The sequence below is a fragment of the Scardinius erythrophthalmus genome, assembly GCF_964197995.2.
Source record: "Scardinius erythrophthalmus genome assembly, chromosome: 25".
NCBI classification, from domain to species: Eukaryota; Metazoa; Chordata; class Actinopteri; order Cypriniformes; family Leuciscidae; genus Scardinius; species Scardinius erythrophthalmus.
In genome coordinates, this window is record NC_138245.1 from 7,459,567 (window position 1) to 7,475,804 (window position 16,238).

The 16,238-nt window shown below is 38.4% G+C and overlaps 3 protein-coding genes across 4 annotated transcripts; 1 reads left to right on the forward strand and 2 right to left on the reverse strand.

The window, feature by feature from the left end:
• Positions 1-2,092: 2,092 nt before the first annotated feature.
• rps15 (ribosomal protein S15) lies at positions 2,093-5,097 on the forward strand. Its single transcript, XM_081357200.1, has 4 exons — positions 2,093-2,190; positions 2,542-2,627; positions 4,495-4,729; positions 4,952-5,097. Exons 1-4 carry the CDS (start codon positions 2,188-2,190, stop codon positions 5,063-5,065), a joined length of 438 nt encoding a protein of 145 aa, XP_081213326.1. The 5' UTR covers positions 2,093-2,187; the 3' UTR covers positions 5,066-5,097.
• A 1,232-nt stretch (positions 5,098-6,329) lies between these two features.
• Positions 6,330-8,172, reverse strand: abhd8b (abhydrolase domain containing 8b; the record flags this gene model as incomplete). The annotated part of the gene is made up of 4 exons (XM_081357221.1): positions 6,330-6,641; positions 6,823-7,039; positions 7,161-7,331; positions 7,418-8,172. The coding sequence occupies 4 exons, from the start codon at positions 8,170-8,172 to the stop codon at positions 6,330-6,332; spliced, it is 1,455 nt and encodes a 484-aa protein (XP_081213347.1).
• Positions 8,173-9,510: 1,338 nt separating this feature from the next.
• On the reverse strand, positions 9,511-15,526 carry dda1 (DET1 and DDB1 associated 1). 2 transcript variants are annotated; one of them, XM_081357894.1, is made up of 6 exons: positions 15,287-15,526; positions 14,476-14,535; positions 13,353-13,433; positions 13,162-13,213; positions 12,942-13,003; positions 9,511-11,000 (listed from the first exon to the last, which is right to left on the reverse strand). In XM_081357894.1, exons 2-6 carry the CDS (start codon positions 14,482-14,484, stop codon positions 10,890-10,892), a joined length of 315 nt encoding a protein of 104 aa, XP_081214020.1. In that variant the 5' UTR covers positions 14,485-14,535; positions 15,287-15,526; the 3' UTR covers positions 9,511-10,889. The 2 variants fall into 2 exon arrangements, with proteins under 2 accessions (XP_081214020.1, XP_081214019.1); XM_081357893.1 differs by lacking the exon at positions 15,287-15,526 and adding an exon at positions 14,638-14,761 and having other exon boundaries at positions 9,542-11,000.
• Positions 15,527-16,238: the final 712 nt, after the last annotated feature.

Here is a 16,238-nt window from a genome sequence, read left to right on the forward strand (position 1 = left end):
ACCTTTTTAATCACTATTTTAGATCCACTTGGTGTGACATTAATTATTAGAAGTACAAATATTCTATGAGCCGCAATACGAGGTCATAAAAGTCGAATGCGTGATAACTAAGTCTTTATACGAATACAACCTACTTAAGCTGACTTCACCACGGACAATTTAAACAACTTCCAGTTGTTCAAAATAATAACTACAGTATCTCGAGGTAATTACCTGAATGCTTACAATACAATACAATACTTCCCTGAAGTAAGGTGACGGCGTCCCGTAAAGAAGCTACAATCACTACCTCAATCACACTTGAGCTGTTTCTTTTGTTGTCTTTTGATCTGTTTCTCAGCTGCTCAGCGTACAGTATAGCCTACCTGACACGACTCCCAAGTTGCTCTTTGTAGAAATGAAGTTTTATTCACGGCTGGGAGATCACTGGCCACAACAGCCAAGTGAGTCTCCTGAACAAAAGATACATTTAAATCTTACAGTTGAGTAAAAATCAGTATCACTCAAGTCTTCTTCACTGTGATTAGTTAAAAATGATCTAAGCTAATCATATGACTGTTAGTTCTACTGTGTTTAGCACTTTTTGGGTAAGTATATATGATCTTTGACCTGAGCATCCTTAGTCTGCATTTCTCTGTACATTTAATATTGAAAATACCCATTACATAAAATATTTATATCACACACTATTAAAATATAAATTACCAAAATGCTGTTTTACAGAATAGCATGTCATACCACAGACCATGTAAACTTCCCAAAAGTAAATATACAGTACTGGGCAAAAGTTTGTAAACATGACTATTTTTAAAGTTTTTGAAAGAAGCTTTTCAAGGCTGCATTTATTTGATCAAAAATACAGGAAAAAAGAAAAACAGTAATATTGTGAACTATTATTACAATTTAAAAATAATGGTTTTCTATTTTAATATACTTAAAAATATTTATTTCTGTGATGCAAAGCTGAATTTTCAGCATTACAGTTTTCTTTATCACATGATCCTTCAGTCAGAAATCATTCTAATATGCTGATTTGATACTCAGTTATTATCAATGTCGGAAAAGTTGTGCTGCTTTTTTTTTGTTTTGTTTTTTTGTAACCTGTGCTAATTTTTTCGGGATTCAATGGTGAATAAAAAGTTCAAAAGAACAGCATTTATTCAGAATTGGAATCTTTTGTAACAATATAAATCTTTATTATCACTTTTGATCAATTTAACACATAGCTTACTAAAAGTATTCAATTTTCATTTCTTTTCTTTTTTTAATAATAATAATAATAATAATAATAATATATATATATATATATATATATATATATATATATATATATATATATATATATATATATATACACACACACACACACAGAGAGAGTATGTATGAGTGTGTGTGTTTGTGTGTAGGCTACTTGTTATATTTTCCTGAAAGTTTCACTGGTACCAGAAATCAGAAAACAATATTTAATTTACTCTGCTCTAAAGTCTTCAAACCATTTTTTTTTTTTTACATGTTTTTGAAAGACGTCTCTTATGCTCACCAAAGCTGTTATATCAGTTAAAACAGTAATGGTGTGAATTATTACAATTTAAAATAGGCTAATCTATTTTCACAAGTAATTTATTCCTGTGATCAAAGCTGTATTTCCAGCATCATTACTCCAGTCTTCAGTGTCACATGATCAGAAATCATTCTAATATGCTGATTTGGTGCCCAAAATACATTTATTCTTATTATCAATGTTGAAAACAGTTGTGCAGCTTAATTCTTAATGGAAAACATTATACATTTTTCCAGCAGTCTTTGATGAATAGAAAGTTCAAAAGAACAGATTTATTTGCAATAGAAATGTTGCTATTGTTATAAGATTATAAATGTCTTTGCTGTCAGTTTTGATTAATTTAATGCGCTCTTTTTTTAAATCCTCCTGACCTTACTGTCAAGCACAGTTTCATCAGCAATGCCTCAGTGCGTAGATTTCTTGTTTTTACTGATAAAATATTGATTGCATTAGCCTAATTGATTTGCTCGAAATAAAACCGCGTTCTCATTTGATGTCAGCGTAAAATAATTATTTTTCCTCCTCTCCTCTAGGCGGAGACTGACTAAACTCGTCATATATTCACTGAACTCTCGCGATATTACTGCGTCTCTCCGGCCTTCTTCCTTTTCCGGGAGTCTCTCAAGATGGTAGGTTCACGTCGTATTTGTGAATAACTAAACTACAATAATCCAAACGAATCTTCTATAAATATGATGCATATCAGAGTAGATAATATGAATAAGGCATATTTAGGAATTAATGCATGTTTTCAGGCCATTATTTTTCACCTGGGATGAATGTTTAGACAGATGTTCGTACGATTAGTAGCTTCAGTCTTGCGGTCCAGCGTGATGGATTCTCAGGACTGTTCGTTTTTTATGTTCCTGCGTAATGTGATTAAGTAGGAAGCTCTTTATTTTATTTTAGTAGTCACTGTTTATCTGTTGGTTAAGAAGCTAGCTGTCGAGTAAAGCTGACGGTGGTTGTGATTCCCACAGGCGGACGCTGAGCAGAAGAAGAAGCGCACCTTCAGGAAATTCACCTACAGAGGTGTGGATCTGGACCAGCTGCTGGACATGTCCTAGTGAGTCGAGCCTCTGTCGCGCACAGTAAATGTAAAGGTTCCAGGGAAAGTGTCAAGTTAATGAGCGAGTGAGGAGTCGGTCACTCTAAAATGGCAATTGTCAACAAAAAACTCAATAGAGTGTACGGTTCTCGCAGTTTCAAAACTTGTGAGGGAACAAAAAAAATGTTGGAATGTCCTGGCTGTTAACTGTTACCTATGTAATGTTAAGCTTGTTTCTGCCACAGAGTAAAATAAATAATGGTAACGTTAACTGACTTTTCATCTTACAATTCGAATCTGTTTTCGCATTTAGGAATTGAGATTAATTCTAATAAGAAAAGTCTGTATTGAGATATAAACTTGGACTGTCACTAGCGATTATTTTGGTAAAGTAATCAAGTAGTCGGTCGATTATTTTGATGAGTGATCGGTTATTTTTTGTGTGGTTCTAAAAATAGACCTAAGCAAACAATAGCCTTTTAAAAGGACTTAAAATACATGTCAAATTACAAAAAAACAAGTTATCATATGGTCTCATAGAACCACTGTTAAAATACATAATGTAAACAATTAACTTGTGTACATTTTGTATTATAACAAATGCCTGCAGAGGGCACCAAGGGCCTGGTGTTGTTGCACTTCACAGCAGATCAAATCCTTGTTTAATATTGGCCAAACTTCATTCAAATGTTTCCTTAACCTTTAATATTTTGCCACTTTGCGATAGAAATGCTACAGCCACTAATTTCTTGAACAAGAATATGTGGACAACTGGACTTCAAACATGTGAATTTAGAGCGAGGGTTTAAACTTTTGAAATCGCGGTGAACGGTTTAATTTTAAGAATGACAGCCCTAATAAACATACAATTCGGACTTTTTTTTTTTATTTAAAAGTGCGAGAAAAGGTTGTAATTACCTCCTTTTTTTTTTTTAATTCCATAGCAGGTTTCTGAAGGAAAGTCAAACTGAGATGTAAAACCTTATTTCTGAGAAAGTCAATTGCAAGATGGAAACTCAGAATTCTTAGAAAACAAGTCAAAATTGACAAAGCACCATAACACCGTGTCCTAACCAGATGCGATGCAATAAGATTCCAGCGACAATTTGTCTGTCCACACTAGACGCGACTCGACTGCGAGATGCGTAAAAGTCACTCAAAACCCACAGCCAATCAGAACAGTGTGTGTGGGCGGAGTCTCACGGCAAGGGCACAGCACCAGAGAGTAATCTTGACGCCACTCGCAAGAAAATGGATAAGTAGGCTACATAATCAAATTCACAAAGCTAGAGCGCTAAATGATATTCAAAGTCACACTGCATTCTTTTAACATTAAATAAAGCACGTAAACAGTACCTGAGATTATCATTGCCACACTATTTGTGTTTGTTGTTCCAGCCGCGGCGTCGCAGAAAAATAAAAACCGTTTCTAAAATAGAATCGTCGCCGTCGCGTCTGGTTAGCACAAAAACTGATTAACATGGGAAAGATACTTAGGACATGGTGTAAACGTTCTTATTACTGTCGATACTTTCAGTTAAAAATAAAAAAGCTCAAGCATGCGTTTCAGTCTCTAGGTTTTGCCTTGTGTATGAAACCGGGGGATAAAGTCATAATTTTCTAAACCGAACTGACAGAAGTCAAAGTATTTCCCTCTTCCGCAGCTCAAATCTCATTGGTGTATAGGATGAAATGTCTTGTGATCGATAAACTTGAACATTCAGGTGTCTTGAATTTAAAGTAAACATGCAATTCTGTGCTGTTTCCAGTCTAACTTCTATACTTGTTTTTTGCCGATGTTTTAAATTCAAGTGTCATTATCAATGATCTAATTGTGTTTGTATAGAAATATTAAGCTTGTTTTTTGTTTTGTTTTTTTCATTAGTGAGCAGCTGATGCAGCTCTACTGTGCCAGACAGAGGAGGAGGCTGAACCGTGGCCTCAGGAGGAAGCAGCAGTCTCTCCTGAAACGCCTCCGTAAGGCCAAGAAGGAGGCGCCTCCCATGGAGAAACCAGAGGTGGTGAAGACTCACCTGAGAGACATGGTCATCCTGCCGGAGATGGTTGGATCCATGGTCGGCGTGTACAACGGCAAGACCTTCAACCAGGTTGAAATCAAGGTGGGGATGAATCATGCACTGTTAAAAGTTTATAAATATGTACTAACAAAAAAGTAATTTCAAGGACTCACCCTGAGTCCCACAAAGCCATTAAATAGGACTGACATTGTATTGAATGCATTGTGAATGAATGCGTCTGCAGTGCTTCATTTTTCTTTATAAATATAATGAATTCACAAGATTCAGCAGGCTGGCGCTAATGGTGTTTTGTCTGTTTTTCAGCCTGAGATGATTGGTCATTACCTTGGAGAGTTCTCCATCACATACAAGCCTGTTAAACACGGTCGTCCGGGTATTGGAGCCACTCATTCTTCTCGCTTCATTCCTCTGAAGTAAAAATTGACTGTAAATAAAAGCCTCCAAAACAGCCTCTGATTTTGTCTTTTTTTTTTCCTTTTTTTTTGCATAAAAGCTGCATTTAAATATTAACAATGGTTGTATTTCTCTGCTTATCCGTATGAATGCCTTGATTCCAGGCTGCAGGGTTTTTGACCTCAGGGGTGACTTCAAATTACTGCCCGTGTTGGGTAGCAAAGTTGTTTAAAAGTGAAACACTAGCTGTTTATGTTTGAACACTGATTGAATGAGGCATTCTTGAATCATATTAAACCTAGAATATTACCAGATTTATGAGAACTTGATGGATTTTTTACTTGAACTAGTTCTTTCACAACATGCAATACAATAGGTAGCCTATCAAAGACTGCATTTGTGTTTCATATTAAGTCTCTTAGAATTCATGTGGGCTATGTGTAGGTAGGCTAAAGTCTGGATGTGAAGCAGACAGTTTTTTTTATTTTACTTTACTCAATCACCCTTTTAACAGTAATTCCACAGGGCTGGAGTACTTTCAACATAAGACTAAACCTATGAAAGAATAAATATTATTCTACTTTCCACCACATCTGAATAACTCGGACATCAGCTGATATTAAACTGTAAATGCATAAAATATATCCATCTATTTACAGCAAAGCACCCATAGTGACACTATTTCATTGTGAATTTTGAATATTTAATACCGAGATCATTTGTGTGAAATAAACATTTTTGAGCTGACAATTATAACATTTTATCCTGTTACACAAACCCATGGTAAACATAAGAATGCAAACCATTTGAATAGGCTGGTGTTATCCGATTGTAAAAAAGGAAAAAAAGAGCATCCTCTAAGGCAGTGGTTCCCAAACCTGTCCTGAAGGCCCCCCAACACTGCACATTTTCGTTGTCTCCCTAATCAAACACACCTGATTCAACTCATCAGCTCAATTAACCCATGTGATAATGAGCTGATGAGTTGAATCAGGTGTGTTTGAGTAGGGAGACAAAGAAAACGTGCAGTGTTGGGGGGCCTTCAGGACAGGTTTGGGAACCACTGCTCTAAGGAACCTCATTTCATTCAAAAGCTGGGAATAGTCAACCACTCTGCTCTGGGACAAACGTCCCTCTGAGCTTTTCCGTGAGTCTGTTTGCTGCAGTCATACATAGACCAACTGGCAAATATCCAAGGACATCCTACATTCAAATTGTTCCATTAAAAATGTCCCACATGGAAGAGCAGAGCAAATTTAACACCTTTAAATGTATACCGTAACTTTAGCTATTTCTTGCCCTTGGATCTGATGTCCACTGTGGCCTCTGTCTTAGTATTGATGGTTTTTGGTGCAGTTGTTGGTCTTGTTAAGTTTGGCTGAGATTTGGAGGGTGACTTAGGGGCAGTTTTTGGTCTTGCTGTGTCCTCTGGATGTTTGGTGGTGGTCTTTGTGGGGGCTGCCTCCTGTTTGGGTTTCGAGGCAGTTGCAGGCTGCCACAGGAAGAATTCATGTAAGAGAGTATTGACTATATCAGGGCACTCCATCATGACCATGTGACTTCCGTCATCAATGACCTTCAAGAACCCCAGCAAGAGGATCTACAGAAGGTTAGTAAAGGAGGAAAGAGTTATTGATATGTTTTTGCTCACCAGCTTACCAAAATATTTAAAATATCTGTGGTCAACTCAGAAACTCTATTCACAGAATCTCTAATTACAGGAGGAAAAAGACACAACTTCATGGACAAGGCCCAAAGCTTGGAACATAAAATCAGTGTACCTCTGCCATGCGCTGGTCCTCTTGTACTGGAACAAACTTGTCGTACATGCCGTGAACCAGCAGAACAGGCACTGTGATTTCAGCGTGGTAGACCTCATCACCCTCGGGCCAGTACTGTCCACTCATCATGGACCGCAGAACGGAGGAAGACACATTGAAGGCATTGTTCTCTTTTAGTAGCTTCTTTTCTCTTGTTCCCTGATGGGCAAATCCAGCCCTTCAAGAAAGAAAAAAGCATGAAATTGAATGGACATGGTGGTTGTCAAACATAGATACTCGTATTCAAACTGACAGAAAGCAAGGCAGGGACAATATGTCCTATTTACAATTATTCTTACATGAGGAAACTCCAGGTGAGGCACGGGGACAGGAAATTAAGGACACACGAGGGCAAGTTGAAGACAGAGCACAGACTGGGCTCGAGTGCTGTCGGACCTCCACCATTAATCATCACAACTTTATGAACTTGTTCCGGATACTCATGAGCCAGGAAGGTACAAAACGAGACACTGCTCAAAGAAAGAAAATGCTCAAATTAGCGGGAACATGTATCTGCATTTGAGGCAAATGAGTAAATTTGCGGACCATTTCTCACCCATATGAGTGTCCAACTAAAATATTCCGCCTCTTTGCATATCGCTTGAAGATGATTCTAACATCCTCAGCCAGAGCGTAAAAGGTATAGGCAGCAGGGATCTGAGGGGCTGAACTTGCACCATGGCCGACCAGGTCTGGGGCGATGACCTCATAACCAAGCTGGGAGAAATAGTCCAGTTGGCTTCCCCAGATATCCAGCGATCCCCCGACTCCATGTATGAAAAACAAGGCCACGTCAGGGTGAGTACCTTTGCAGCATGTGATCTTCCGCTCGCAGTCGATCACAATCGAGCGCTTGGGTTTGCGCCGTCTGCGCTGCACTTGCTGCAGATCCTGCTGGGGTGCAGGTTTGGTCTCGGTAGCCTGTCCTGGGGCTGACCCAGGTGTGGGCTCAGTAGCCTGGCCTACTGCAGGAGGCTCACAGTTGGAAACATCCATATCCACAGTGCTGTCTCCGTTCTGATAGCGGACCAGCTCTGGATGGGTGGCTTCATTGACGTTCTCAATCAGAAGCTGTCCATTTCGGTACACTGAGATTTTGCGCTTGCAGCTCACAGTACCCCCTTCCCCAGTCCCTGGCTCCTCAACCACTGGTCTGTCTGGGATAATATGTCGAACTCTCAGAACCCTTCCTGGTTTCACCTCAACAAATTCGAAACCATCGGTGGGCTCGGATGATTCAATAGGGGCCACCACGTTAGTAGATTTCCCTGTAAAGCAACAGAATATTCCATCCACAAAGCTGGTGAGCATGGTGAACACCTGGGGAAATAAGAAGTACATTTGTGTTCTCAAAAAATCGATGCTTTAGTACATGGACTTCTGTAAAATTCTGATCAAGGATCCACACATACTCTTGTATGATATTTTATTTATCTCCAGTGTGCAACAAGCTACCCAGTTCAATCTTGCCAAAACGCGACCCCAGAGCCTGATACTGCCTCCACCATGCTTGTTGTTGGAAATTAAGTTGGATGTTGGGTTGTTTTGGCATCAAATATAATGATTTGCTTTTAAGTCTTTTATCTACACTTATTCTCACAGGACCACAGACTTTTGGGAGCTACTAGCATCTCCATGAATGAGCATCTCCTTTCTCAAAAGCAGTGTCTTTCTAGCCCCTCTCCCCAAGATGCTGAATCTGTGAAAACACACTCATTCTGCCAGTCTATATATCTCTGTGTGTATTGTATAGTATTGTGTGCATGTTACAAACAGTAATGCATACTTGCAGATTCGCAAACAGTTTAATGGGGCAATAATGATTTCATTCTTTTACAAGGTGTGAATTATATGGAGTTTTGGCTGCCCCAAACTAATAGTGCCTCAAAATCAGATTATAATTTTTACGTTTTTAATTAAAAATGTTTTACTTTAGATTTCATATTGCTTCTAAGATTGCTCCTCTGTGTGCCTTAGTGCTTTGGTCTGGCCTTTAAAAAAAATAATAGGTTTTAATTTGTATAACTGACATCCATGTACTTACTGAAAGATCTTTTCTATGGCTGTCAGGTGAAAATGTAAATAGCCTACTTTGATAGAAGTGAATACTATTTGAAAGCGGTGTAATTAGAGTTACAGAACAGAGTTTCATCAGAGTTCTCATCAGAGTTTCGAACAGGCTTTGGCCTTGTAGGTTGCCTCCAATTTTAGGTATGATAAATACATTGATATTCCTTCACATTATTGTACAGTGAAATATCTTACCTGATTACCAATGTTCCCGATACATGAAAAAGATGTATCTCCGACTCCAGTACCGTCTCTTCCCAGTGTAATGAAATTGCGGGTTTGTAATCTGCTACCCTCAATCCAATAATCTAATCTAAATCGAATCTGTCCCACGCAATAGAAATCTTTAAATAAACTTAATTTGATGGTAAGAAAAAAACAAAACAAATAATAAGAGCAACAATGGGACTGTTTTTCGCTTTCGTTTACTTCCTATCTTCCAAATCTACATGCCAACATGGTCGCAAGAGTAAGAACTTCAGATTAAAGCGGATTACACCTGTTGAGCATATGCCGTTACAGCCTCACTGAAAACGTGCCACTGACTGGCCAATTTGAAGTATTCAACCATAATCTCTTGCCTTGAATTTATTGACAATGAAAATGTTTTAATTGCATTTTTATTTTGATTCTCAAAAACATTTTTGACCTCAAACATAGGAGTTGGGAAGGCTTCATGAGAACAAGAACATACAACTGCAGTCATTGTGGAAACTTTCAACTAGATTTAGACTCAAGATGGGCTGGTCTCTGCACACAAGAGGTTTTAAATGCTTCCTTTACTCAAAACATTTTCCAAAGCCACAATGCATGCATGATTTTTTTTATTTTATTTTTTGTTAATGTCGATGGCTTCAATACATTTCAATCTTTTCATCAAGAACATATGAACAAACTTTGCCAGGAAACGGCTTGAAACTGCCAACTTAACGTAACATGGTGTCTCCAGCCACAGTGAAAACACAGTTTTACGGATGTTGTGGACTCTATTAAGCCCCATGTGTAAAGCTTCTACTGTTTATTGGACCACAACCACAGTTCACCGACTCCCTCTGCAGGTTGAGAGAGGATGCTGCATAGATGCCCCTTAAATCTCAGGACTCCAACACAACGACAAACCCAGAAAACAAAGGAGAGACATTATTAATCTCTAACCTGGGAAAATCCCATCACACGCAGAAATGGATTGCAACTGAATCGGCACGCAGGGATTAAGTCAATGATGGAGTCGGGCATTTGAACGCAGGTGATCGATTAATGATTCCAGAGAACTGCCGAAACTAACACAGCACTGAAAGCTCATATGACAACAGGAAGAAGTGAGAGAGACGTTGACATTTGTAAGTCACCATTTGTATTTCTTCACATCATCAGAAATGTCATCCTCAATCTGTAGCAACAGATTTGCAGTCCTAACAGTGCATTCATGCACAAGTATGCACCTGCTAGGAAGACCGTTACATGACCAACACGAAACACTACATCTAAATCTGCCAAACGAGGCTGTACATTTCGGAAATTTCCCTTTTTGGACACTTGACTTGAGACCCTGTGTTTTTAGTTTTAGCGCCTGTGGCGGAGTATATAATGAAAGCAAAAATCCACAGCTGAGATTACTAGGGTGTTTTTAAACTTAAATTGCATTGATAGTGTCCTAAACAAAATCATAATTTTCACACGTCTTCACAGCAGACATTCCTTATTATGTGCTTGTTGAATACCGCAGTACCCGCCCCCTCTCACCCCCAAGCAGTTCAGAGTTCAGCAGAATCTTCGAAGCTGGCAGTGGAAACCCGTCGTGTCCCCACACATTCACAACTGGGCACTGACTGCATTAGGAAGCACTCAGTAAAATAATAAAAGCACACTGTAAGATAAGTGTTCCATTTCCTTCTTTCTGAGATGAATTCCTGTGTGGTGTGCGGGTGTTGTGTCCGTTGGAAGGGGGGGGGGGTCCTCTACGAGTCCTCGTTCATCTCCTGGCTGTCTGTCCGGGCGATTTTGCGGGGCGGTGCTGGGCTGCCACCCTCTCCTTCCGCTTGCTCCTGCTCTCGCTTTTTAGCTGCATTCTGCAGGACAAAAAAAAAAAAAAAAAAAAAAAAAAGTTTAAATTCATCTTTCAGGATTCATCTGCATTTCTCACAAAAAAATCCTATTTTTCCATTCCACTGTGGCGCTTTCCATCATTTTTCCTATTTAAACTTGCACTTGATGGGCATGTTTGAAGGCCCTGATTTACTCGACAAAGTTCTTTTCAATTCCTCCCTTAGGGGTAAAAGAACCGTAAAAACAGTACAACAGTATACTGTTGGAGAAACATTTCAACACCACGCTGGCTAAAAGCTGCTGAGAGCGATGTTTAGGTGAATATGTAAATATGTATAAAAACACAGCAAAAATAACAGCAGTGACAAAAGCAGTTAAGGCTACACTGTGTAGGATTTTCTCCCATCTAGCGGTGAAATTGTTTATGACTACCAACTGAATATTACTTTCTAGCCCCTCCCATTCCGTGGCCGTATTATTTCAAATCTGCCGGCAGTCGCGAGTAATCTCCCCCTCGCATTCGTCACAGCGCCACTGAGTGTAAAAACGCGAAAGGCGAAGCTTGAATTTCCAGGTATGTCCCTCTTTGGCTAATGTATTTTCAAGATGGAGGCGCAACATGGCTGCCGCCATTCGAGCGACTCGCTCGTTTGTATTCTAAATGGCAGATTCTACGCTTACGAGAATACTTGATTAGTTGCTAGAAGTAATTACACATGAATGAGCACATATCATTTTGAAAGAACAAAGTGTTTTTTGCTAAGAATCAGCTTAAATTACACAGTGTAGCTTTAAGAAAGCTTTGCATCGGATCATGGCGATGGCTTGCACAAGCTCCTAAATTCAGCTCTCCAGTCAAAGTCACAAGAAAAATACAAAATCCAAGTTCTCCTAAACATGAGACGTGCATTTTACTAAAGGGGTTATGACATGAGAAATCTAATTTTCCATGAGCTTTTGACACATAAGAGGTCTTTGTACCATTAAGACATCCTGCAAGGTTCATAGCTTAAAAAGTTTCCCTACAGTATATTATTTATTTAATTATGTACCAAAAACAGCTTGTTTGGATATTGTGGGATCTGTGACATCACATGGGCTAATAGATTTGCATATGACTGCCTCTAGAGCAAGACAACAGCGAATAATAGCACCATATGCTCCGCCCACTGGCATTCAGTCACTTAACGGCTGACACCCATCAACACGTATGAGAGCATCACGCCAAAAACAAATAGATTATAATCACTGTAATCACGTGGTCTACGCATTTAATTTCTGACGTAATCGAGTCTGCTGACAACAGAAGAAAATAGAAGAGTGAAACAGTTAGTTTGCGTCTCTGTACAGACTTCAGAATGATCCCAGCATCAGGAAGTGGATGGTTTATTTTTTATGGCGTCCAGAATCACATCAGAGGACTACATTTGACTGCAGATTTTTTGACTGCAAACGCACCAAAGTGTAATGGAGGGTACACAAATAAACTTTTGTTGATAGATGAAGCAGTCAGCTGTCTGTGACAGCAGCTACATCGCAATTGATACCGTTTCCTATGCAGTGATGTTAGCTAAGAGTTTGAACTGTTTTACTACACAACAGTTTTTAGACTGTTTTTATTGGTAACTGGTTTTATTTCTCTAAAGCCACATTTATTTGCACATTTTTGCACATCACCCCCATTTTTTACACCTTGGTGAGATTCTCCTGGCGACCGCTCGGGTCCCTATCACAGAAAGCCATAGGTTTTTCAGTGAACCAAAAAATGTACGAAGGGACTTGAATTTGTCCGATGGGAATTGATTGAATGGTTGTGGTTTGCTATTGCTGTGATCTCATGTGAGTGAAAGGTAGTCCTGCCCTCGTGCCAGTAAATACATCATCAGAGAAGTGAACGAATGTAGTGAATGAATTGAGTCAATTTATCCATTGCTTTGTCAACCAAGAGCTTGATGAACACTTGCCTTTTTGTCCCACTGTTGATGAAGATAACGCAAAAGGATGTTTGTCTTCTCTGTGACAATGACTAAGAGGAGAGAAAAAAAAACAAACTAAAATTAGGCTTCAGACTGAAACAAAGTGTTTTAAGAGACACATCAGCTTTGATTTTACTGTGCAACGTGGTTCTACATTTTAAATGGTTGTACAACAGGCCTTCATCCATGATTTTACACAAGAACTCACTCTGCTCGGAGGGATACTCTCGTGTAGGCAGATATACTGACGGCCTTCTGTTCTGTAACACACAATAAATGGACTGTTAATGTGACTTAAACAAAACCTGAAAATGTAATTCACAGTTGCAGTGTGAAAATGCACACTGAATATTCAGAAAGAACATTGCAAAATGAATCATTTAGGCCAGCAAACCTTACCGATGCTTTACATACGGAGTCCGCATGAAATCTGCTGAAGTTTGTCTTATTATACACAGGTAGTCCTTTCAGGAAATCTGCCTTCAAAATGTTTAGAGACAAAAAGAGGTTAAAATGCTTACTAGAAATATACCTGAAGTGCTACATTAGTACATTTGATATTGGACAGATCCTCTCTAGAGGGGAAAGACATTTTCCTAGGTGTTCACTTATTCCGCAGTAGGTATTAAAGACATGATTCAGTGAATATAAATTATCTTTTACAACACAAATGTTTACTGACAGTTTAGATACAGACACGCTATTACTGAATGAACTACTGCACATAAAATAATCCCAGAAAAATATCAGTTGCCCATGATTGTAGATCGATTGATCACAATACCCATCAGCCAATTGATCTTATAGACTTGAAGTAGTCAGTGGAACAGGACTCATTTAGCTAACAATCAATAATATGAGGAACCTTAATGGCACTTATATAAATACACATCTAAATAATACATCTAAAATTTAAAACATTTGCTGAGAGAGTAAACTCATATCCAGATGGAGGATGATGCATGTCAACCTTTGGGCGTTGCCAGTCTTGTCCACTAGATCTGTAGAGGTTATATGGTTTATCTTTTTGATTCGAATTCTTTTAAATAATATCTGATCGAAATACCACTAATAAAATGAAAATATTCAGGTCGTGACTGTTTAACAAAAGCTTAGGGGAGTCTCGCTCGCGCTTGTCAACATGCTAATGCGAGCTAACACATTAGCATGACATGTGTGGTGTGATTTAAAAATAATTCAAATACCAAATCACCTGATAACCATAAAATAAAAGTTTTAGTACGCCTAGTAACAGGATTCAACCATGATAATATGTTTATTTTAGGCTGTTGCTATAGTAAAATTGTACATTAAGTAGTCATGAGTGTTTGAAGCGGCCTAGCATGCTAACTCTATAACCAAAGCAGCCTGTCAGCTGAAAACGACTAAAATATGATCTATGTAGAGCAGATTTTAGCATTCAACATGATATTTCAGCGCCCATTCCTTTACAACTGCGCGTAACTAACTTACTCACTCTTCTGAAACATGAAAATATGAAGCTGTGAGTGCAGAAACTTACTTTGTCCATGGTGAAGTCAGTTCAGTCCTGTAGCTGTTTGTGCTCAGACAGGCCTGAACACTAACAGAAATCTGAGGTTTGAACCCGGTTCCACTCACTTACTTACTTACTCACTCACTCACTCACTCACTCACTCACTCACTCACTCACTAACTAACTCACCTCTGAATACGACACTAAGACCTACACACAGAAATAAGCGTGTGAATACAACGAGCGACACAAATAAACAGCAGCTATAACTGAAAGCTACCGACTGACAAGTCTCTCTCTCTCTCTCTCCCTCTCTCTCTCTCTCTTTTGCAGTTGCAAAAAAATCCCCATGGTAACCGTAGTGTCCTTCAAAATACAATAATTACTGCAGTTGTTACTACAATAAAACTGTGGTAACCTGCTATTATCAAAATAAGAAAGAAAAGAAAACAAGGTTTTAAAAAAGTATATTGGTTGAGCAATTTTAATTAGTCCAATAATATACTTATGTTTCTCTTAATGAACCCTTATAAAAAATGTGGGTACGAACAATTTTTATAGAGGGGGGTAAGTTGATTCAATACAATTCACCAAAAATCACACAATGGGAAAACAGCAAATATTTAGGCCTACCATTAACACTTTCTCATGCAGTACAAAGAAAACAAGCATGTGTTAAACTGTTTAAAAAATATACATTTTAAAGTCAACATGAAATCAAAGTTGACCATTCTTATTTTTCTTATGGAAAATTAAAGTGTTTATTATAAATTATTTATCTGTGCACATTTTTTTTTTTATTAATATGCCCTCATAATCTTAAATCAAAATAGCTTACCCTCCCTCTTGCAGCAATATGTGTTCTCTGATGACGCGTTAACTGGCGCGAGGGCGGGACAACCTGTCACTCAAATGAGATCCACCAATAGCGTTCCAATCAATTCCTGATGGACAACATCAAGCCCCGCCCTACATTTTTTTCATGTTCGAGAAACCGTTTCGCGGATATACCTCACAATATGGGAGAAAAGACTATCACAACTACCATTTCATTAATTACTATTTTAAGCAGAAGTGTGAAAAAGCACCTCTTCTGTGCGCTTTTGATTCCCAGCAAACTCAACATGCATAAACTGATAAAAATGTATCAGCTCAATGCAGTTTAGGTTTCTTCAGATAAAAAGTGTCTGCCAATTGCATAAATGTTAATACTCAGAAAGTGACATAACAAAACACATAAAATATTATAATTAAGAAATTGTGTACGTGCATTCCACAAGATAACAGAGTATCAACATTTTGCAGGCATTTTCATGCTCCTAAGAAAATTTCAAGACAAACATTACAAGGGATAGTTCACCCAAAAATGAAAATTCTGTCATCATTACTCACCCTCATGTTGTTTCAAACCAGTATGGATTTCTCTCTTCTGCTGATCACAAAACAAGATACTTTGAAGAATATGGGTAATCAAACCGTTGATGGGCCCCACTGACTTCCATAGTATTTTTTTCCCAGACTATGGAAGTCAATGGGTGCAGTCAACTGTTTGGTAACCCATATTCTTCAAAATATCTTCTTTTGTGTTCAGTAGAAGAGAGACATTTACAGGTTTGTAACAACTTGAGGGTGAGTAAATGATGACAGAATTTTCATTTTTGGGTGAACTATCCCTTTGACTAGTTTTTCCTACAAAAAAGATTGAGCAAATTCATATGAATTATAGCCACCAATTTGGCAAAACGTAAAATAGTTAGGAATTATGAGCGTTGAAAATACTACAGCAGCAT